This window comes from Myxine glutinosa, chromosome 2, assembly GCF_964187855.1.
Source record: "Myxine glutinosa chromosome 2, kmMyxGlut1.1, whole genome shotgun sequence".
NCBI lineage: Eukaryota > Metazoa > Chordata > Myxini > Myxiniformes > Myxinidae > Myxine > Myxine glutinosa.
This window is the reverse complement of record NC_136262.1, coordinates 242,680,105-242,703,819: the sequence shown is the minus strand read 5'-3', so window position 1 is coordinate 242,703,819 and position 23,715 is coordinate 242,680,105. Positions and strand designations below refer to the sequence as shown.

The 23,715-nt window shown below is 47.5% G+C and overlaps 1 protein-coding gene across 1 annotated transcript in view; it reads right to left on the bottom strand.

Annotated features, from left to right (window-relative positions):
• The window catches only part of LOC137420704 (serine/threonine-protein kinase 32B-like), a 148,500-nt gene that overhangs the window by 36,386 nt on the left and 88,399 nt on the right, over positions 1–23,715 (bottom strand). Inside the window, exons 6-7 of the mRNA XM_068105989.2 lie at positions 18,561–18,598; positions 814–903 (exon numbers count right to left, since the gene is read on the bottom strand). Of these exons, the coding sequence (XP_067962090.1) occupies positions 814–903; positions 18,561–18,598 (128 nt within the window). The remainder of the gene's footprint in view (positions 1–813; positions 904–18,560; positions 18,599–23,715) is intronic.

Genomic DNA, 23,715 nt, shown 5'->3' with positions numbered 1-23,715 from the left:
GACTCTGCCTCGGACGGCACATTTGAGAGCGTATTCATTTATTTCCCGTCGGCAAACTATGTTGGCGCTATGTTGGCGTTAAACTATGTTTTAAAACTAATTAAAACTAATTTGCGATTCTTTCGCTTTGCGATGCGATTTGCGATTGCGTTAAACTCGCTCGGGCGTTAAACTATGTTTTAAAACTAATTAAAACTAATTTGCGATTCATTCGCTTTCCTGCGCATTTGTGCACGCGATGGCGATTTCTTTACCAAACTCCGCAAGGCGCAAGCCGTTAGCTTTGGACCAAACCATTTCATGTAAATAGAGGGGGGGGATTGTCACCGTACTCGCAAGCCGTTCGCTTTGGACCAAACCATTTCATGTAAATAGAGGGGGGGGATTGTCACCGTACTCGCAAGCCGTTCGCTTTGGACCAAACCATTTCATGTAAATAGAGGGGGGGGGATTGTCACCGTACTCGCAAGCCGTTCGCTTTGGACCAAACCATTGCATGTAAATAGAGGGGGGGGGATATACTTTTAGATATATATATAGTACGGGCATGCCCTAGTGATATACAACAACAACAACAATATGCATTTGAAGGCCATTATTTATTTCATTATTTCATGATATAATCGACCAATTCGGATGCGAAGAGGCAGAAATCCAATATTTGGCAGGAAGTTTGGCGCATCAATCTTCAGCTGTTTTTTTTTTACTCAAACAATACCAGGAAGATAACACCTACATTTCCAGACATCACGGAGTACCCTCTCGAGTACAACCGGTATCCTCTCTAGCAGTGACATTCTCCGAAACACTCACCCATGTATGGCTTGGTGCCTGCCATGGAGGTCGACTTTCCACCATCCTTCACCACCTTGGCAATATTGAAGTCAGTTATGTGTACGTGTCCTGAAACAACCAAGTGACACTTGAAGTCAACCACTGGGAATGTTAAAGCGTATTCGACATCTGCTCTAATGGGCGATATCCTGACATTCTGCGGTTACATGGAATCACTCACAATTCATAAAAAAGAATGGCGCACAGCTAGAGTCCTGTAAGCTGCAGCAAATTTCCAGCATGACCTTATGCTGATCTTATGGGGAAGTATAAATATTGAGAAAACAGACCCAAGTGCGGCCTCCTCGTGTGCGGCCTTGTAGTTGTACCCCCGTCGGTGTTTGTTATCTTAATCGTGTTTTGCTTGGCTCTTAGTTTTTTTCCCTTCTACCCCGAACATAATACTCTGTCTAACGTTCTAAATCCCCACCTCCCTCCCCCCCCCCACCCCCAAAAACCAAAAAAAAAACAAAAAAAACAAACATTTATTTTCCTTTCTCCACGTGTACTGTTGACTCATCCTGTATTTTCTGTCCAGGTGTGCTGTTCGCCCCGCCCCCATTAACTCCTTGCCATCCACCGTTTGCCCTTCACGTGACTCGTGGTGGTCCCTCTCGGCTCTCCCCCCGTTGGTATTTTTGTGCACATAAGATTGTTCACGGTTCTGTTTAAATATTATTTAAATATGTATAACCTTTCCCCTTCAGTGTTTTACTCAGTGGTATTTTACAACACGCTGTTTTTCTTCCTATTTAAAAGGCTTTTCTCAATTTCCTCTCCAACTCAGTCCACCTCAAAAAAAAGAAATTCAATATCTTATACGTCTCCCTCACTACATGGTCTAAATTCACATTCATTCCATCCCTCCTCCATCATTCTGAACCGGATTGCTAACTTGAAAATCACAACAAACCCAATTTGTTTTCAATGTTCGTCTTTCATTAATCATCCACTTTCTAAACTCCCCTCTTGCCCCTCCCATCCAAATCCCTCCCCTTGCACCTACACTCCTAAACTCCCCCCTTGCCCCGCCACTCTTAAACTCCCCCCCTACCCCTCCACTCCTGAACTCTCCCCTTGCCCTTCCACTCCTGAACTCTCCCCTTGCCCTTCCCCTCCTAAACTCCCCCCTCACTCCTCCCCTTCAAAACTCCCCCCCAACCCCTCCCATTCAAATCTCCCCCCATACCATTCCTCTCCAATTCTCCCTCCTCCCCCCTCCTCCTCAAAGCTGCCTCCTCCCCACTTCGTCTCCCTTCTATCTCATACCTCCACCCCCCCCCCAACCTTCTTCTTTCCTCTGCCCCCCCTCAAACAACCCCTCACTGTGCCTCATCCCTTCACCTTCAAACCTTTCATCCTCCTCATCCTTCCCTTTCTTGGAACTCTTCTGCAATCGCTGACACACTAACAACTGCTCTCCCTACCTCCCCCTCTCATGCTTCATCTTACCCTACTCCTCCCCTCCCCTGTCCTGTACCCGATGCTCCCCCTCTCTCTTCATTAACGGTATGGACCTCAAACATCCGGGGCCTTCGCTCAAACCTGACTGATCTCTCCATACAGGTTGCTTCTGACAATCCAGACTTGATCTGCTTAACAGAGACTTTCCTCCTTCAAGATGTCTCTGATTCCTTAATATCTCTTCCTGGTTACTCCCTCCTCCGGTATGATAGACCTGAGCCTCGGCCTGGTGGTGGGGTGGCTATCTTTATCAAAAACTCTCTTCCTCACTCTCCTTGCACTGCCCTCTCTCCTCTTCACCCCCAGGAGTACCTCTGGCTATGGCTTCCTCTCCGCTCCCACCTTTTGTTCATATGTGTTCTGTACCGTCCCCCAAACAGTGATGACTCTACCTACATTTCACTGTCCGACAACATGGACCAACTTCTATCCACTCATCCCAACTCTCTCTTCCTCATATGTGGTGACTTCAATTGTCATCATGCCACCTGGTTGGGTGTGGGTTCCTCTCTCACCAGTCATGGCACCTCAGCAAAGGACTTCTGTGACTCACTGGGATTGACACAATCTGTCAATTTCCCGACCCGGATCTCAGCCAATGGAGTATCTTCTCTTCTAGACTTGGTTACGACTAACTTCCCTGCTAATGTCTGCTGCTCTTCTTCTGCTCCAATCGGTTCTTCTGATCATGTGCTTGTCAAAGTGGACATCTCTCTGGCCATTCTCAGAGAGCCTCCTCAGCGTCGACGAGTCTGGCATTTCACTCAGGCCGACTGGGACGGTCTTCAAGCAGCCATCGTTCGTCTGGATTGGTCTCCCATCTCCACTGCCTCTGACATCAATTCTTCCTGGGAATTCTTCCAAAGCAAACTGATCTCTCTCATGCACAGATTTATCCCATCTCGCCTTCAGTTGTCTTACCCTTCCTCCCGTCCATGGTACACTGAATCTTGTGGTGAGGCAGTTGCCCTGAAACAACTTGCCTTTCCCTCTTGGAAGGCTAATCCAACTGAAGGAAATCTCAGTTCCTTCCACCAAGCTCGGAACAAGTGTGTGTCTACCCTCAGGAGTGCCAGGAAGCACTATCTCTCCTCACTCAAGAATGAACTCTCAAACCTGTCTCCTTCCTCCAAATCCTGGTGGCGTCTGGTCAAATCCGTTTCTGGTGTTTGTTCCCCCTCCATCCCCTCCCTTACCTCAAATGGCCACACAGTTGACATCGCACGTGACAAACCCGAATGCCTCAACTCTGTGTTTGCCTCAAAATCCTTAGTCCCAAACACATCTCTCTCTGTTCCCACCTTTCCCAGTCGAACCAAACTGCTCCTGGACTCTGTGACCTTCTCTCCTGACAAGGTGGAGGAGTTTTTGTCAAACCTCGACTCTGATTCTGCAACTGGCCCAGATGGCATCAGCCCACGGGTCCTAAAATCCTGCTCTGCCGCTCTATCTCACCCTCTCTCTGTTCTTTTCACCCCATCTTTTGCTCAAGGTCATCTGCCAGCATCCTGGAAATCAGCAAACATTACCGCTTTACACAAAAAAGGTGCAAAAACAGATCCTTGCAACTACAGACCAATCAGCCTGCTCCCAGTTATCAGCAAAGTCATGGAATCCATCATTGCTTCGGATATGAAATCTTTCCTCTTCTCCAATGGCTTGATCTCTGATCATCAATTTGGTTTCAGACCAGGTCACTCTACTCTGGACATGCTGCTTCTGCTGTCTCAACAATGGATGGAGGTCCTCAATGCCAAACAGGAAATCAGAGCTGTCTCCCTTGACATATCACGTGCCTTCGATACGGTCTGGCACCCAGCTCTGCTCACCAAACTCTCCTCCTATGGTATCCATGGAAATCTCCATGCATGGCTTGCGGACTTCCTCTCTGGTCGTAGTCAACGTGTGGCCCTGAATGGATTTCTCTCATCTCCCCTTCCCGTTCAGGCTGGAGTTCCCCAAGGCAGTGTGCTGGGCCCTGTGCTTTTTCTGGTCTTTATCAATGATCTCTCCGACTCTCTGGAAAATCCTCTGTATCTCTTTGCTGATGACTCCACTCTCTGCCGCTCCATTCCTCTTCCCTCAGATCGGCAGTCTGCAGCCTCCTCACTCTCTGAAGACCTGGACAAAATCACAGACTGGTCAAACATGTGGAACATGTCTTTCAATCCTGACAAATCTCACACTCTTACTATGTCTCTCCGAAAAGATCGACTGGACAACCCTCCCATCTACTTTCTCAACAATCCTCTCCAAGAAGTTCTGTCGCTCAAGCTTTTGGGTCTCACCATCTGCCATGATCTTTCTTGGGAAAACCACATTTCCAAGCTGGCCTCCAAAGCCAGTCGCCGACTGGGCATCCTCCGTCGTGCGAAGTCCTTCCTAGGCACACCTGAGCTCCTCACCACATACAAGGCTTTCATCCGCAGCTCAATGGAATACTGTTCTCCCCTATGGGCTGGTGCTCCTGCCTCACACCTAGCTCGGCTTCACGCTGTTGAATCCAAAGCTTTCAGAATCATTGGAATCTCCCGCGATGAAGCTATCTCTGAGGGCCTTTCACTCACTCACCGCAGGCAGGTAGGTGGTCTTTCTGTCTTCTACCGACTCCTCTCCGGCCTTGCTCCCCCAGCTCTCTCTGTGCTCTGTCCCCCAAATATTCCTACAGGTCGCACAAGATCTGCCAGCCACCCTCTGATGGTTAAACTGCCGAAATCTCGGCTCTCTGCTCACCTTCACTCTTTCATTCCTCTTTTCTCCCGCCTCTGGAACAAACTCCCACACTCCCTTCAATCACACTCCTCCCTCCAGGTCTTCAAAACAGCTGTTCACCACCATCTCTTATCTTCCCCCATCCAAAACCTTGATCTTTTCTACCCCCACTAATTCACCCCAGATCCACCTTGTTTGAAATTCCAACTTCTTTCCTGGAAGTCTTGGCAGTGTCCATATGTTTTATACCTCTCCCACCCCCCCCCCCCTTCCCATGCCTCCCCCCCAAAGCCCTCTCCCTCCCACAGTTCTCTCGATGTCTCCATGTCTCTCGGTCCCTGCTCTCAAATGTTGTGTTTGTGTCCTTCCCCCTCTCTCCCCATCTTGTCTACCACTCCCGATGTTATTTGTTTTGTGTGTCTGTTTGTCTTTCTGTGTGATTAATGTTCGCTCTTTCACGAGCCTCGATCTTGTATACAAAAAAAAAAAAAAAAAAAAAAAAAAGTGGTTTACACGAGCTGAATAAAATATAACATACAATCTTGTCTCATGGCTAACTAGAAGCTCAATGGGAGATCAAAAAGTGAACTAGAAACATTTCTCTATGGTGACTATGCAAATAGGTACTGAAACGGTGTGATAAATATTCCATGCAGTCTATCGTGGGTCCACAGGAAACTATGATGGATTATATTACATCCTGGAAATGTCTAAGCATCGCTGAATGCTAAATGATTACATCTGTTCTCCATTTATGCCCAATAACACAATGTCATCATCCGTTGTGCCAAAGTGATTGCTGATTGATTTGAAGAGCATTCAATGGGTTTTCAACATCATCCTTGGCCACTACTATACCCAAAGCCAAGTTCAATTATACATGTAAGGATTAAATTAACTTGCATGTTATACGAGCATATACACTGGGCTGGCAAGATAGACGGGAGATATACACCACTTGCTTCTCCAGCCAGGATTTCATTCACGACCAGACGATAAACGGTCACCCTGGTGTTTCGCAATGTGTGAGCCGTCCCTCGGAAGGACATTTGACAACTTTTTCGCTTTTTTCGCAAAGAATAAACAAGCGTTACGCCTAGGTCCCCCGTCGTTGAAGTGATGTGAGTTGACAAAGTGGAAGACGCAAGGCGGCCATCTTGGATTTTGACATGGCGACCCAATTTTCAACAGCGTTCTCCCTTATGCGTAGATACACCCACACACCAGATTAGAAGTTAGTAGTTCGTTTATTTTTCAAGATATTTCGCTCACAAGGTGCAGACATATATATGGTGGCGGCCATCTTGGATTTTGACATGGCGACCCAATTTTCAATAGCGTTCTCCCTTATGCGTAAATACACCCACACACCAGATTAGAAGTTAGTAGTTCGGTTATTTTTCAAGATATTCCGCTCACAAGGTTCAGACATATATATGGTGGCGGCCATCTTGGATTTTGACGTGGCGACCTAATTTTCAATAGCGATCTTCAGTATGGATAGATACACCGACACACCAGATGAGAAGTTAGTACTTCGCTTATTTTTCAAGATATTCCGCTCACAAGGTTCAGACATATATATGGTGGCGGCCATCTTGGATTTTGACGTGGCGACCCAATTTTCAATAGTGTTCTTCCTTATGCCGAGATACACCCACACACCAAATTTGAAGTTGGTACTTCGCTTATTTTTCAAGGTATTCCGTCCACAAGGTTTGTTTGTTTGTTTGTTTTTTTGTTTTTTTTGTATACAAGATCGAGGCTCGTGAAAGAGCGAACATTTATCACACAGAAAGACAAACCGACAAACCGACACATAACCGACAAACCGACACATAAAACAAAAAGCATCGGGAGCGGTAGACAAGATGGGGAGAGAGGGGGAAGGACACAAACACAACATTTGAGAGCAGGAACCGAGAGACATGGAGACATCGAGAGATCTGTGGGAGGGAGAGGGCTTTGGGGGGGAGGCATGGGAAAGGGGGTGGGAGAGGCATAAAACATATGGACACTGCCAGGACTACCAGGAAAGAAGTTGGAATTACAAACAAAGTGGATCTGGGGTGAATTAGTGGGGGTAGAAAAGATCAAGGTTTTGGATGGGGGAAGATAAGAGATGGTGGTGAACAGCTGTTTTAAAGACCTGGAGGGAGGAGTGGGATTGAAGGGAGTGTGGGAGTTTGTTCCAGAGGCGGGAGAAAAGAGGAATGAAGGAGTGAAGGTGAGCAGAGAGCCGATATTTCGGCAGTTTAACCATCAGAGGCTTGCTGGCAGATCTTGTGCGACATGTAGGAATATTTGGGGGACAGAGCACAGAGAGAGCTGGGGGAGCAAGGCCGGAGAGGAGTCGGTAGAAGACAGAAAGACCACCTACCTGCCTGCGGTGAGTGAGTGAAAGGCCCTCAGAGATAGCTTCATCGCGGGAGATTCCAATGATTCTGAAAGCTTTGGTTTCAACAGCGTGAAGCCGAGCTAGGTGTGAGGCAGGAGCACCAGCCCATAGGGGAGAACAGTATTCCATTGAGCTGCGGATGAAAGCCTTGTATGTGGTGAGGAGCTCAGGTGTGCCTAGGAAGGACTTCGCACGACGGAGGATGCCCAGTCGGCGACTGGCTTTGCAGGCCAGCTTGGAAATGTGGTTTTCCCAAGAAAGATCATGGCAGATAGTGAGACCCAAAAGCTTGAGTGACAGAACTTCTTGGAGAGGATTGTTGAGAAAGTAGATGGGAGGGTTGTTCAGTCGATCTTTTCGGAGAGACAGTAAGAGTGTGAGATTTGTCAGGATTGAAAGACATGTTCCACTTGTTTGACCAGTCTGTGATTTTGTCCAGGTCTTCAGAGAGTGAGGAGGCTGCAGACTGCCGATCTGAGGGAAGAGGAATGGAGCGGCAGAGAGTGGAGTCATCAGCAAAGAGATAGAGAGGATTTTCCAGAGAGTCGGAGAGATCATTGATAAAGACCAGAAAAAGCACAGGGCCCAGCACACTGCCTTGGGGAACTCCAGCCTGAACAGGAAGGGGAGATGAGAGAAATCCATTCAGGGCCACACGTTGACTACGACCAGAGAGGAAGTCCGCAAGCCATGCATGGAGATTTCCATGGATACCATAGGAGTAGAGTTTGGTGAGCAGAGCTGGGTGCCAGACCGTATCGAAGGCACGTGATATGTCGAGGGAGACAGCTCTGATTTCCTGTTTGGCATTGAGGACCTCCATCCATTGTTGAGACAGGAGAAGCAGCATGTCCAGAGTAGAGTGACCTGGTCTGAATCCAAATTGATGATCAGAGATCAAGCCATTGGAGAAGAGGAAAGATTTCATATCCGAAGCAATGATGGATTCCATGACTTTGCTGATAATTGGGAGCAGGCTGATTGGTCTGTAGTTAAAAGGATCTGTTTTTGCACCTTTTTTGTGTAAAGCGGTAATGTTTGCTGATTTCCAGGATGCTGGCAGATGACCTTGAGCAAAAGATAGGGTGAAAAGAACAGAGAGAGGGTGAGATAGAGCAGCAGAGCAGGATTTTAGGACCCGTGGGCTGATGCCGCCTGGTCCAGTTGCAGAATCAGAGTCGAGGTTAGACAAAAACTCCTCCACCTTGTCAGGAGAGAAGGACACAGAGTCCATGAGCAGTTGGGTTCGACTGGGAAAGGTGGGAACAGAGAGAGATGGGTTTGGGACTAAAGATTTTGAGGCAAACACAGAGTTGAGGCATTCGGCTTTGTCACGTGCGATGTCAACTGTGTGGCCATTTGAGGTAAGGGAGGGGATGGAGGTGGAACAAACACCAGAAACGGATTTGACCAGACGCCACCAGGATTTGGAGGAAGGAGACAGGTTTGAGAGTTCGTTCTTGAGTGAGGAGAGATAGTGCTTCCTGGCACTCCTGAGGGTAGACACACACTTGTTCCGAGCTTGGTGGAAGGAACTGAGATTGCCTTCAGTTGGATTAGCCTTTCAAGAGGCAAAGGCAAGTTGTTTCAGGGCAACTGCCTCACCACAAGATTCGGTGTACCATGGACGGGAGGAAGGGTAAGACAACTGAAGACGAGATGGGATAAATCTGTGCACGAGAGAGATCAGTTTGCTTTGGAAGAATTCCCAGGAAGAATTGATGTCAGAGGCAGTGGAGATGGGAGACCAATCCAGACGATTGATGGCTGCTTGAAGCCCGTCCCAGTCGGCCTGAGTGAAATGCCAGACTCTTTGACGCTGAGGAGGCTCTCTGAGAATGGCCAGAGAGATGTCCACTTTGACAAGCACATGATCAGAAGAACCGATTGGAGCAGAAGAAGAGCAGCAGACATTAGCAGGGAAGTTTGTCATAACCAAGTCTAGAAGAGAAGAAACTCCATTGGCTGAGATCCGGGTCGGGAAATTGACAGATTGTGTCAATCCCAGTGAGTCACAGAAGTCCTTTGCTGAGGTGCCATGACTGGTGAGAGAGGAACCCACACCCAACCAGGTGGCATGATGACAGTTGAAGTCACCACATATGAGGAAGAGAGAGTTGGGATGAGTGGATAGAAGTTGGTCCATGTTGTCAGAGAGTGAAATGTAAATTGAGTCATCACTGTTTGGGGGACGGTACAGAACACATATGAACAAGAGGTGGGAGCGGAGAGGAAGCCGTAGCCAGAGGTACTCCTGGGGGTGAGGAGGAGAGGGGGCAGTGCAAGGAGAGTGAGCAAGAGAGTTTTTGATAAAGATAGACACCCCACCACCAGGACGAGGCTCAGGTCTATCATACCGGAAGAGGGAGTAACCAGGAAAAGATATTGAGGAATCAGAGACATCTTGAAGGAGGAAAGTCTCTGTTAAGCAGATCAAGTCTGGATTGTCAGAAGCAACCTGTATGGAGAGATCAGTCAGGTTTGAGCGAAGGCCCCGGATGTTTGAGGTCCATACCGTTAAAGAAGAGAGAGGGGGAGCATCGGGTACAGGACAGGGGAGGGGAGGAGTAGGGTAAGCTGAAGGATGAGAGGGGGAGGTAGGGAGAGCAGTTGATAGTGTGTCAGAGATTACAGAAGAGTTCCAAGAAAGGGAAGGATGAGGAGGATGAAAGGTTTGGTGGTGAAGGGATGAGGCAGAGTGAGGGGTTGTTTGAGGGGGGGCATGGGACAGTAGAAGGTTGGGGGGGGGTGGAGGCATGAGATAGAAGGGAGACGAGGTGGGGAGGAGGCAACTTTGAGGAGGGGGGAGGAGGGAGAATTTGAGAGGAATGGTATGGGGGGAGATTTGAATGGGAGGAGTTGGGGGGGAGTTTTAAAGGGGAGGAGTGAGGCGGGAGTTTAGGAGGGGAGGGGCAAGGGGGAGTTTAGGAGGGGAGGGGCAAGGGGGGAGTCTAGTAGTGGAGGGGCAAGGGGTGAGTTTAGGAGTGTAGGGGCAAGGGGGGGGATTTGGAGGGGAGGGGCAAGGGAGGAGTTTATGAGGGGAAGGGCAAGGGGGGAGTTCAGGAGTGGAGGGGCAAGGGGGGGGATTTGGAGGGGAGGGGCAAGGGGGGACTTTAGGAGGGGAAGGGCAGGGGGGGAGTTCAGGAGTGGAGGGGCAAGGGGGGAGTTTAAGAGTGGAGGGGAAAGGGGGGAGTTTAGGAGTGTAGGTGCAAGGGGGGGGATTTGGAGGGGAGGGGCAAGAGGGGAGTTTAGAAAGTGGATGATTAATGAAAGACGAACATTGATAACAAATTGGGTTTGTTGTGATTTTCAAGTTAGCAATCCGATTCAGAACGATGGAGGAGGGATGGAATGAATGTGAATTTAGACCATGTAGTGAGGGAGACGTATAAGATATTGAATTTCTTTTTTTTGACGTGGAATGAGTTGGAGAGGAAATTGAGAAAAGCCTTTTAAATAGGAAGAAAAACAGCGTGTTGTAATATACCACTGAATAAACCACTGAAGGGGAAAGGTTAAACATATTTAAAATAATATTTAAACAGAACCGTGAACAATCTTATATGCACAAAATACCAACGGGGGGAGGGCCGAGAGGGACCACCACGAGTCACGTGAACAGCGCAAAAGGTGGATGGCAAGGAGATAATGGGGGCGGGGCGAAAAGCACCGCGATACACCTGGACCGAAAGTACAGGATGAGACAACGGCACACGTGGGGAAAAATAAATGTTTTTTTTTGTTTGTTTGTTTTTTTTGGGGTGGGGGGTGGGGTGGGGTGGGGTGGGGATTTAAAACGTTAGACAGAGAGTATTACGTTCAGACATACATGGCGGCGGCCATCTTGGATTTTGACGTGGGTTGCATCCACACACTAGATTAGAATTTGGGCCTTCGCTTACGCACGCATGCATGCACGCACGCACGGAGCACGCACACACGGACGGAGGGGAAAACCATAGTCTCCCTTTCGCTCCACGGTGCGACGGGGGACAACAAGCCAGCGCTGGCACCCTTGCCAATTTTCTTTTCTAGCCTATAGGGGACAGTTGCGCTATCAAAGGCACAGTTGCACTACCAGCACATATACAAAACCTGCAGCCAGGTGCTGGAAAATGGTGAGGACATACTTTACAAAACTCAGAGATGGCATTGCTTTCGGATTTCAAAGAGATTGAAAAATGTTTTCCAGAAACGTTTGAGGTTGATGTATAAACAGATACATGCCACAAAAGAACATCACAAGCTGAAAATACACATCTTGTACTCGGTGTACAGAGTGAAAAGCAAAGTTGAATTTCACAATTCTGACCAAAGGATGACTTCATTAAAGAAAATGCACTCACATAGCAAACAAAGAATATTCAAATGCACTCACATAGCAAACAATTCATATACAAGAATGAGTCACTATTATATTTTACGTCATAGAAGGAATCATGCAGCGTGAAATGTATTCCTTCACAGAGGAAGCAGCCAGGCAGGTCTGAGAACCAAAAAGGATCTTTCAACAGTTCATACCAACAACACAGTTTGTATTATTCATATTGCAATTGTCATTGGTGAGATACACCTGCTGCACAAAGCTACAGTGCATTCAGAAAGTATTCAGACCCCTTCACTTTTTTCACATTTTGTTATGTTTCAGCCTTATGCTGAAATCGTTTAAATTCATTTTTTCCCTTGGTTTCCCAGACGGAAGCCAAACAGTTCAATCTTGGTTTCATCAGACCACAGAATCTTGTTTCTCACAGTCTGAGAGTCCTTTAGGTGTTTTTTTGCAAACCCCAAGCGGGCTTTCATGTGTCTTTCACTGAGGAGAGGCTTCCGTCTGGCCACTCTGCCATAAAGCCCAGATCGGTGGAGTGTTGCAGTGATGGTTGTCCTTCTGGAAGTTTCTCCCATCTCCACACAGGATCTCTGGAGCTCAGCCAGAGTGACCATCGGGTTCTTGGTCACCTCTCTTACCAAGGCCCTTCTCCCCCGATTGCTCAGTTTGGCCGGGCGGCCAGCTCTAGGAAGAGTCCTGCTTGTTCCAAACGTCTTCCATTTACGAATTATGGAGGCCACTGTGCTCTTGGGAACCTTCAATGCAGCAGAAATGTTTTTTGTAGGCTTCCCCAAATCTGTGCCTCGACACAATCCTGTCTCTGAGCTCTGCAGGCAGATCCTTCGACCTCATGGCTTGGTTTTTGCTCTGATATGCATTGTCAGCTCCTTATATAGACAGGTGTGTGCCTTTCAAAATCATGTCCAATCAATTGAATTTACCACAGGTGGACTCCAATCAAGGTGTAGAAACATCTCAGAGATGATCAAAAGAAATGGGAGGCACCTGAGCTAAATTTAATGTGTCATAGCAAAGGGTATGAATACTTATGTAAATGTGATATTTCAATTTTTTATTTTTAATAAATTTGCAAAACTTTCTAAAATCCTGTTTTCTCTTTGTCATTTTGGTGTATTCAGTGTGGATTGATGAGGGAAAAAATGAATTTAAACGATTTCAGCATAAGGCTGGAACATAACAAAATGTGAAAAAAGTGAAGGGGTCTGAATACTTTCTGACTGCACTGTAAATCTGGCTGGTCCTTCATTAGGCCGAGAAAAATATATTTCCGGGTTCTGGTCAGCGCGCGCATCGATTTTGACCCTGCGCGTCAACAGTTGTTTTTTTTAAATTTGGTATCGACGTTCGCGCACGGTTCTCCCCTACAAAACTGCGTTTAGTTTGTCCAAATCCAACCAGCCGTTCCAAAGATATGAGTAGTTTTGTGTGCCGTGACGTCATGAATCCAATGAGGAAGTTGCATGTGACGTCATCGTCTTAGTCACGTGACCGCTTGGGTGGCAAAACATTGCTTCTGCCACCATACGTAATGGCGGCAATTTGAAACTCGTCTCACATATAAATTGCGCCCTACACGATGGTAAAGAGTTGTTGTGCTGTCGGATGTACAGCCCGATTTCATAAGGGATCGGGATCGTCATTCTACCGTTTTCCGGACCACACATCGCGCTAAAACGGATTCATGGCTGCCTTGACTGCAGCACTCAGGTGAGAATATGGCTCATGAGGTTGTTACCTTCGCTCGCGAAGCGAAAAGCAGGATTAGGCATTTGGTTACGTACATGTGGAGTGTGTGTGGCGTACTTGTGGAGTGTGTGTGGCGTACGTGTGGAGTGTGTGTGGCGTACGTGTGGAGTGTGTGTGGCGTACTTGTGGAGTGTGTGTGGCGTACTTGTGGAGTGTGTGTGGCGTACTTGTGGAGTGTGTGTGGCGTACCTGTGGCGTACGTGTGGAGTGTGTGTGGCGTACTTGTGGCGTGTGTGTGGCGTACTTGTGGAGTGTGTGTGGCGTACTTGTGGAGTGTGTGTGGCGTACTTGTGGAGTGTGTGTGGCGTACTTGTGGAGTGTGTGTGGCGTACCTGTGGCGTACGTGTGGAGTGTGTGTGGCGTACTTGTGGAGTGTGTGTGGCGTACTTGTGGAGTGTGTGTGGCGTACTTGTGGAGTGTGTGTGGCGTACTTGTGGAGTGTGTGTGGCGTACCTGTGGCGTACGTGTGGAGTGTGTGTGGCGTACTTGTGGAGTGTGTGTGGCGTACGTGTGGAGTGTGTGTGGCGTACTTGTGGAGTGTGTGTGGCGTACTTGTGGAGTGTGTGTGGCGTACTTGTGGAGTGTGTGTGGCGTACGTGTGGAGTGTGTGGCGTACTTGTGGAGTGTGTGTGGCGTACGTGTGGAGTGTGTGTGGCGTACTTGTGGCGTGTGTGTGGCGTACTTGTGGAGTGTGTGTGGCGTACTTGTGGAGTGTGTGTGGCGTACCTGTGGCGTACGTGTGGAGTGTGTGTGGCGTACTTGTGGAGTGTGTGTGGCGTACGTGTGGAGTGTGTGTGGCGTACTTGTGGAGTGTGTGTGGCGTACTTGTGGAGTGTGTGTGGCGTACCTGTGGCGTACGTGTGGAGTGTGTGTGGCGTACTTGTGGAGTGTGTGTGGCGTACTTGTGGAGTGTGTGTGGCGTACTTGTGGAGTGTGTGTGGCGTACCTGTGGCGTACGTGTGGAGTGTGTGTGGCGTACTTGTGGCGTCCGTGTGGGGTGTGTGTGGCGTACTTGTGGAGTGTGTGTGGCGTACTTGTGGAGTGTGTGTGGCGTACTTGTGGAGTGTGTGTGGCGTACTTGTGGAGTGTGTGTGGCGTACGTGTGGAGTGTGTGTGGCGTACTTGTGGCGTCCGTGTGGAGTGTGTGTGGCGTACTTGTGGAGTGTGTGTGGCGTACCTGTGGCGTACGTGTGGAGTGTGTGTGGACTGTGGAGTGTGTGTGGCGTACTTGTGGGTCCACACGGGGCCACATTCAGATGACACAGCCTCAGTTTCTCGCAATACCGCGAAAACGCCTCAACGGGCAAACTACGGGCGTAAACTGACAGGTCCGTCTGATCAAGCGACAGCTTTCCCGCCATGTTGTTTATGCCACCCAAGATGGCGGCCGGAACCGGTTGCCATGGACGACGCTCACGTGATGCAAGGCCTCTATCGGCTAGATATTGTCATTTATTGAAACGAAGACGTTCTTTGTCGGGTTCGTGTGAAGCAACCAGAAGGCCTAGAGAGCTGCGGGTGGTCTCGTTAGTTAGGCCTGGATCCTATCTCGTTTGTCATGAAGTTTTAAGTGTCTGTGATAATCTGGTGGACTGGGAGAAGAGATCGTGGGAGACCATCAGCCTGTTAGACCACTTGCGCATGCGCAGTGTTGACGCGATGTACGCATTGGAAAGTTTAACGGTATAGCGAGGCGATCTCGAGATCGAAATGGCAGTCTATCATATGCTTGAAGAACTTAATGATTTTCAGAATAAATAAATTTTAAAATAACTTAAGCCTGTGTTCATTATTTACAAAAAAAAAGGCCTACAAGTCCCATTGGCTGTCTTTAATTTCTCTCTGGACGGCGCCTCAGCAGATGAGGAGGACCGCAAGGCATGAGGACACAAAAAAACCCTCTATATGTGCAATCCATGCTTTTCAAAAAAAAAAACCGCATCGCCGCATCAATTCTGGAACTTTGGTCTGACCAGAGACCAGCAATATTTTTTTTTTTGGCCTAATAACTGAAAGCAATCAACGGATAACAAGGAAAAGCAAGATAAGAGGCCCTGCTCCTCTATTTCGCATTGTCTGTTTGGCCAAGGTGCTTTGAGAATCCGTTTGGAAAGTCCTGTCATTACTGTTTATGAGTTGATAAAAAAGGAGTCCGAGAAGCTGCGGCACACAAGACGCACAGGATATTGTGCTTATATAATTCATTGCATTAACGTACAACAGCGGCAAATAAATACAATTTTCTTCGAGCCGGATGAAGTGCTTGGCCATGACCTTTCAAATTTCATTCGACAGTTGCCTGTAGAATTCACTCACGGGCATTTCAAATTCATGAATTATTTCATTCGCATCCATCAGTGCAAGCGTCAGGAAATCGAGCACTAAATTATTAAAATTCGGGGAAAAATCACGCACATTATTTTAGATCGTCTACCATCGAATGCGGTAAGAGATGGGCTACAAAATAAATTAAATGGAGGAAGATGACATTTTGAACATACTGTATTGTATTTGCAAACTATTATAAAACTCAGAAGAAATGTTTTTTTTCAGGCTTCTTTTTCTTAAATGCACTAAAGTGATGCGTTTGAGCCACTTGAGGTATTATTTGCATTGGAAAAGAGCCAAGGCAATGTGCCAAGTTTTGATGAAAAACAAAGTCGAGTAAGACGCCTGGAGGATAGCCTAAAGATGTTGAAAGATGGGATTCTCTCTGGAGGTGGTCCACACATAGGCCATACTTTACGTACATCGAGGGCAACTCTATTCCGCAAGATGGACACTGCTAGCCCACATGGCATGACTAATCTCCATGACTAATCTACGAGGTTGCACTCCACCGGTCTACGAGGTTGCATTCCACCGGTCTACGAGGTTGCACTCCACCGGTCTACGAGGTTGCACTCCACCGGTCTACGACGTTGCACTCCACCGGTCTACGAGGTTGCACTCCACCGGTCTACGAGGTTGCACTCCACCGGTCTACGAGGTTGCACTCCACCGGTCTATGAGGTTGCACTCCACCGGTCTACGAGGTTGCACTCCACCGGTCTACGAGGTTGCACTCCACCGGTCTACGAGGTTGCACTCCACCGGTCTACGAGGTTGCACTCCACCGGTCTACGAGGTTGCACTCCACCGGTCTACGAGGTTGCACTCCACCGGTCTACGAGGTTGCACTCCACCGGTCTACGACGTTGCACTCCACCGGTCTACGAGGTTGCACTCCACCGGTCTACGAGGTTGCACTCCACCGGTCTACGAGGTTGCACTCGTAACTTCTTCTGGCCTCTCTCAATTCTCTCCGGGGCCTGAAGAGTTAACTTTGAACTGAACCACCCATCAAACTGTCCACTTAGTGAACTGTGTCTAATTCTGATTGCCTGCAGGACGTTTTGTCGATGTTTACGAATATCGGTCGATTTCTTCGTTTCATTCTGTTGTTTTTTTTGTATACAAGATCGAGCCTCGTGAAAGAGCTAAGATGTGTTATGTAACTCGCAAGTGTTTTGTTTGAGGCCAAAGCGTACCCTAAGCGTTTTTTCTCTTTTGGGGATGGTGGGGCCCTTTGGCTCATATCCAACTGGACAAAGATCAAACAACCTCCCAGCAACAAACCAGACAAACACATGTCAAGAGGCGATCATGGTGTGATACAGGGAGTATTTATATTTACCTCCGCCACCGAAGGCGGATGGAGGTTATGTTTTCAATGCTGTCTGTTTGTCTGTCTGTGAACAGGATATCTCAAAAAGGTTGTGGCCAGATTTGGACGAAATTTGGTGGAGCGGTTGGTTGCATGACAAGAAAAAAAAAAAATCAACAACAACATGCATGGTTGCATGACAAGGACAAATCAATTTGATTTTGGTGAAAATCCGGATCTGGATACGAATTTTTTTTTTAATTTAAAGTGATTCTTCACGATTGAGAGATCGGGCGAAAAGTGATATATAATATGATATTCAAAAAAGTTATCGATGACATGACTAAACTTGGTGGACGAGTTGGTTAGATGACAAAAACAATCGGCCGGCCTATCAGTGGGATCCAAAACGGAAACCGTCAGCCTGGCGGAGGTATGCTGCGCTCTACCGAGTGCCGTTCTGGTGTCGTAGTTTTAAATTTAGCCATTCTATATAACCCAACTCTTCCCTAGCCAGACAGTTGGCTGTGAAAGACTATAGTCAAACTTCCCTCCTCACCCAACCACACATAAAGATGGGATTCATTGTGCCCATTGAAGAAACAGTAGTAACCAGTTCCATAATACCCAAATGCCCTCTTTTCATTCATTTTCTGATTTTAAACAAAAAGGTTTCATATTTAGTTCCACCATCATTTTCACTTTTCATAAACCTATCCAGATTTCTGAAAACTTAACATACCCTGGCTGTTTTTGTTTGTTTGTTTGTTTTCTTTGAAAGCAGGTATGAGTTCATTAATATGGTTTATTTATTCTTTATAAAATCAAGGGCATGCATCCTTTTTACATTGTTAATGTTGCGTATATGTTGCATTTGAAATGTTGCATTAAAGTTGCATTGTTGCTTTAATGTTGCATTAAAGCGTCTTTGGGCTTCCTGAAAAGCGCTATATAAAATAAATGCATTATTATTATTATTATATGGATGGAATTAACACCATGATAAAGAGACCACTCCATACAACAGACAATGGAGAATGTTATGTCGCATCGAATGGTGAAGGCATTGGAAAGAAAGAAAGAAATTTTGAAAACACACAAGGAATCGATGTGCAAGGAAGTGAGCTGATGTATTCGTCCTAAAAATAGACTCAGGTGCAGCAGTGTGGGGGTTTGACATGACATGGCAGTGGTTGGATTTGAAGGCTTGACAGAAAATGTAGGACTTTATATAAATCCGACGAGCATTAAGGAAAAAAATAAAATAAGATGAACACAGTCAGGCACAGATGAGGTAAGCTTTGTCACAAAAAAAACTTGTTAGGTAAGAATATAGAGGAAAACAAAAGGATGATGCATCATCAGTAAAAAAGGATGATGCATCTTATGTGCATCGGTGAATATCTCACCGTGTTCATCCAGAAGCACGTTGTCTGGTTTGATGTCCCTGCAGAATAGAGGAGTTTAAATATATCATGACATGCGGTGCAATCATTTCAAACTTTTACATGATATGAAAAAGTCATTTTCATCCAACTGCTGGTTATGCGGACATTTAAATGTTGATGACGGTATAATTGATAACGCTGGAACCTTAAACATCAATAAGCCATTTGCTCCTCCCACTCTATTCCTCCCACTCCCAACCCCTCCCCATTCCCCCTTGCCTCCCCCACCCCTCTTACCTCAAGCATTGAAGCAAAACTTAAAAGGTTCAGATAACATATTTTGATAGTACTGAGGAAACGGAAAAAGCTACAACACAGATATAAAAGTTCATTATGTAAGCACAGTCCAGCCGTATAGGCAAATGTATACCCCAACCAATTCAAAATTGGATTAGCAGCAAAAATAAATAAATAAATAAACCTGCCATCTGCTTCACCTGCCAACAGGCTGCTTATGTGTTTAAATCTCTTTTCTCATCTTAACCTAACAAAGGCAAAGAGATTGAAATTATATCATTTAGGGGAGGGAAGGTGGTTAGATGGGGGATGCATGGGGGGCTGGGGTGTCTTGATCCTGCTTATCAGAAGCAACGAGCAATTAGTGGACTCGAGGAACATATTGGCTTGTCGGGCGATTGATTAACTGAACTGTGAAAGCATGATAATGCGCCGCAGAACACCTGATCCTTTAGAGAGGAAACTAAATGCAGCTGTGGATTGTTTTTAACAAATAAATGCTCCTGAAATGTTTGTTTTTTTTCCTTTTACAAATAAACCTTCACAATGATGCCAGAGGCAGTGTGACAGAAGTACAATGTTCTTAACTTGTCCAAAACTAAGGCAGAATAATTTCTTCCACAAATTCAAAACATTCAAATTCATTCAAATGATGTTCGACTTCAATAATTCAAAATATCAGGTCGATTCGGTCTAAATGTCTCGTAAACCTTTTACAAACTCCCATTTGGATTAACCCTATAATCAGAAGGCTGAGATTTGAATCCCTTGGCCCTTATATTAAGTTGTCTTTCGGGTAATAACATCTGGCAGCCATTACCATCTCCTGTTCAGCTTAAATCCTGACAATTGTAATCTGCGCTAGTCCATATCTCCATAAACGATTGGTGGGGCAGAGTGAAGCACCCACGCTTTAGTCATTCCCAGGTGATGCTCACCATTCTGACTCACCCTGAGCACACACACATATCCATGGTTCAAAGGTCATTTCAGGCCACGTCTAAAGGTTTCAAGTGATTGCAGGCCTTTCTGCACCGAATTCTAAGCCTCACTTAACATGGCAGGTAAATCTTGTGCATGACTAAATAAGGAGATCCTTTTGACCTACATATCCAACCACATGGCCTGAAAATTGACAAGCTTTGCCCCCAACAAAATATTATTATTAGATTTAAATGTGATCGGATTTTGTACTCAAATCACATTATACAACAAGCGTTCTGAGTATTGCGCTGCAAAACCTGTCCCCTACCAAAGTTCAAAGTGCCATAACTTTGTCAAAAATGATCGAATATGCAAATTTATGAACGGTTGATGCTGGTTTTCAAACTTGATCTGAGGTATGCTGAGACACATGTGTGTCATGCCTCGCCTCGTTGATAACCCCCAAGGTCGCTCCGTGGAGCGGCCTGCACGTATTGCACTGTGTGAATTATATAATTACCAACTCACGGTCTGAGGTACTAGTGATTCAAGAGATGTCCATTTAAAAAAAAAAAAAATTCGTTTAATTAACGATATCTGCCAAACCACGTGACCTATCGCAAATTCCAAAAGGACATTTTAGTAGACCGACATGCTGAACAGATCTGTGAAGTTTCCCCTCGATTGGATCAAAAATGAGGGAGGAGCTCGGTTTTAAAGGTTCATGCTTAAAAACGTCATAACTCTGAAACCATGTGGCCCATGACGTCATGCTCGCTGACTTTCTTGTTCGTCATGGGTATGCGATTCTGCCTGCAAAGTTTGGCCTCGATCTGTTCAGCCGTTGCAGAGAAAAAGGGGTTTTCGTGTTTTCACGGAAAACAATATGGCGGCCGAATCACGTGACCTGTGACGTCATAATTACCATTAAAATATTCTACAAACCGAGTCCCCCCTACGGTGAAAATTTGATCTCAATCGGTCCTATTATTGCAGAGAAAATCTTTTTTAAAGGAAATTAAAACTTAAAATGGCACTGAGTTGGCGATGGGTGTGGTTATGTTAATTAGTTAGGGGTTAAGGGTAAATCCCCTGCATGTAAATCGCCTCTATGGTTTTTTCCTTTGTTTGTAATAACACACACCATATCATCAGAATTATCAGAATTCCAAAAGTTCAAAGTGCCATAACTTTGTCAAAAATGATCGAAACGTCGTGAAGTTCGAACTTGATCTGTAACTTATCATGAGGAAACCATGTGCCAAGTTTGAAATCAAAAGCATTAAGTTTTTTTTTTTTAAGTCCGGAAAACTGTTCTTTCCATGACGGACTGCCGGACTGCCGGACTGACAGATGGAGGGACGGCGTGCAAACCTATAGTCCCCTCCGGTGTACATCGGAAGGGGACTAATAACAAATATGTAGGCTTATATAATCCAGATTGTGCTCACCCACAAGCTTCCAGGATCTGGGCTTGGATGTCAGACAGGTACCATGCTCTATAGTATACAGAGCGTTGGTTCGCCAAAGCAGTATCTTGGGAGGGTTACAATCTTGAACAAGACACCACAAAGACACAGGAAGTCAGGGCAGGAATTTGGAATTTGGCCAGGGTGCCACCGACAGCTCGCCTACTCTTCACGAAGGACACCGTGGTAGGACACCTTTAGGTCCACAAACTAATGCTGGCAGACAGGACGCCCAGTTTAACGTCCATCTGAGGAACGACACACACATTGATGAATCGCCCTACCTGTGAAACACTGGGATGACAGTTTATAGCTGGGTCGGGATTCAAACCCAGGCGAGACAGCTTACAGGTGAGTGTGGTTTGGCTGTTCACATGCAGAATACATCGATCAGCATGCCTGGCTTGAGGGGCCTTGGGAATCTGAAAGGCTGTGATGCTTGACCTCCACCTTGTTTCAAGTATACACTTCATAGAAATAAAAACTTTCAATCTTCCATTTCAGCAAATTAAAGTTTTCTAGCTTTTGGAAAAAAACTTGGTCATTTGAATGCAACGCTGCACCTTACAGGTCACAAACAGACTTTTTATGGCAATTTGAATGAGCTCAAAGAAAAGTTTAAATTAAAAAAAAATCCAGACATCAGTTGATTTAGGAACCGGAATGTTCAAATTCAAAACCAAGTGCTGCAAGTCAACTTACAATATAAATGTTCAAAGGTTTTCATCTGTCTTGGTCAAAGAGCAAGCTTATTTTTCGGGATGAAAGGAATGGAGAGAGCCGCTGCCACTGACTGTACTCCAAAGCAAAGGAAACTATTTGAGAGTAAAAGAAACAAGATAGAATGGAAAACCAGTCTTAATCGTGAAGGTTGTAGTGTCGTTCTGCATCAGCGGACTGGTGGAACAGTGGATGGAATCAACATAACAATGATGGAGGTACGTTAACCGGCGTGGGAAGAAAGGAGAAGCTGTAGCGGTTACCGCTGGATGCACACAATCGCCTTGCACCGGCCAGAACACGGCCAGACGCGCCTCTCCCGGGCATGCCCGGACTCACTGTTCCCGGGCACGCCCGAACCTCCCGGGCACGCCCGGTCTCGTCTTTCCCGGGCATGCCCGCTCTCGCCTTTCCAGGGCTCGCCCAGAACGTCCGGGCATGCCCGCTATCGCCTTTCCAGGGCTCGCCCAGAGCGTCCGGGCATGCCCGCTATCGCCTTTCCAGGGCTCGCCCAGAGCGTCCGGGCATGCCCGCTATCGCCTTTCCAGGGCTCGCCCAGAGCGTCCGGGCATGCCCGCTATCGCCTTTCCAGGGCTCGCCCAGAGCGTCCGGGCATGCCCACTATCGCCTTTCCAGGGCTCGCCCAGAGCGCCCGGGCACGCCCAGCCTCGACTTGCCAGGCCGCAGCCAAACACGCCCGGGCAGGTCCACACTCGCCTTTCCAAGGCTCGCCCTTGACACCCGGGCATGCCCGGTATAGCTTTTGCCGGGCAAACTTCCCGACATAAATGTGTATATATATTGCTGCCCGATAAACGGGCTTGTCAGAATACCATGTCATAATAATGTCAGAATACTTGGTGACCCCGACGTGATCCAATGAAGGAACTGCGCTCCAACGCGAGTCGAAAGAATTGACGCGACCAAAGACGGAATTCGTCCGAGTTGCTTTATTGAAACAAAACAGCTCAGGTATTCTGACAAGCCCGTTTATCGGGCAGCAATATATACACACATTTATGTCGGGAAGTTTGCCCGGCAAAAGCTATACCGGGCATGCCCGGGTGTCAAGGGCGAGCCTTGGAAAGGCGAGTCTGGACCTGCCCGGGCGTGTTTGGCTGCGGCCTGGCAAGTCGAGGCTGGGCGTGCCCGGGCGCTCTGGGCGAGCCCTGGAAAGGCGATAGCGGGCATGCCCGGACGCTCTGGGCGAGCCCTGGAAAGGCGATAGCGGGCATGCCCGGACGCTCTGGGCGAGCCCTGAAAAGGCGATAGCGGGCATGCCCGGACGCTCTGGGCGAGCCCTGGAAAGGCGAGAGCGGGCATGCCCGGGAAAGACGAGACCGGGCGTGCCTGGGAGGTTCGGGCGTGCCCGGGAACAGTGAGTCCGGGCATGCCCGGGAGAGGCGCGTCTGGCCGTGTTCTGGCCGGTGCAAGGCGATTGTGTGCATCCAGCGGTAACCGCTACACACGCCCCTCCAGAATCGACCTGCACCGGCAGGGTCAATTTAAGGGGGGTCCGGATGACCCGGCCGAAGCGACCCCTGGAGGGTCGTGGGGAGGGGTCCGACGTGGTGGTGGGTGGTCGAGCGGGGGGAACTGTGGATGGGGGGCGGCCTCGCCGCGGAGGAAGGGCCAACCGTGGTGGTCGGTCGACGTCCATGTGCGCCGGTTTGAGGCGGTCCACAGAAATCCGGTCCGGCCGGCCGCCGAAGTCGACGATGAAAGACTTGTCGCCCCGTCGCAGGACCCGGAAGGGCCCGTCGTAC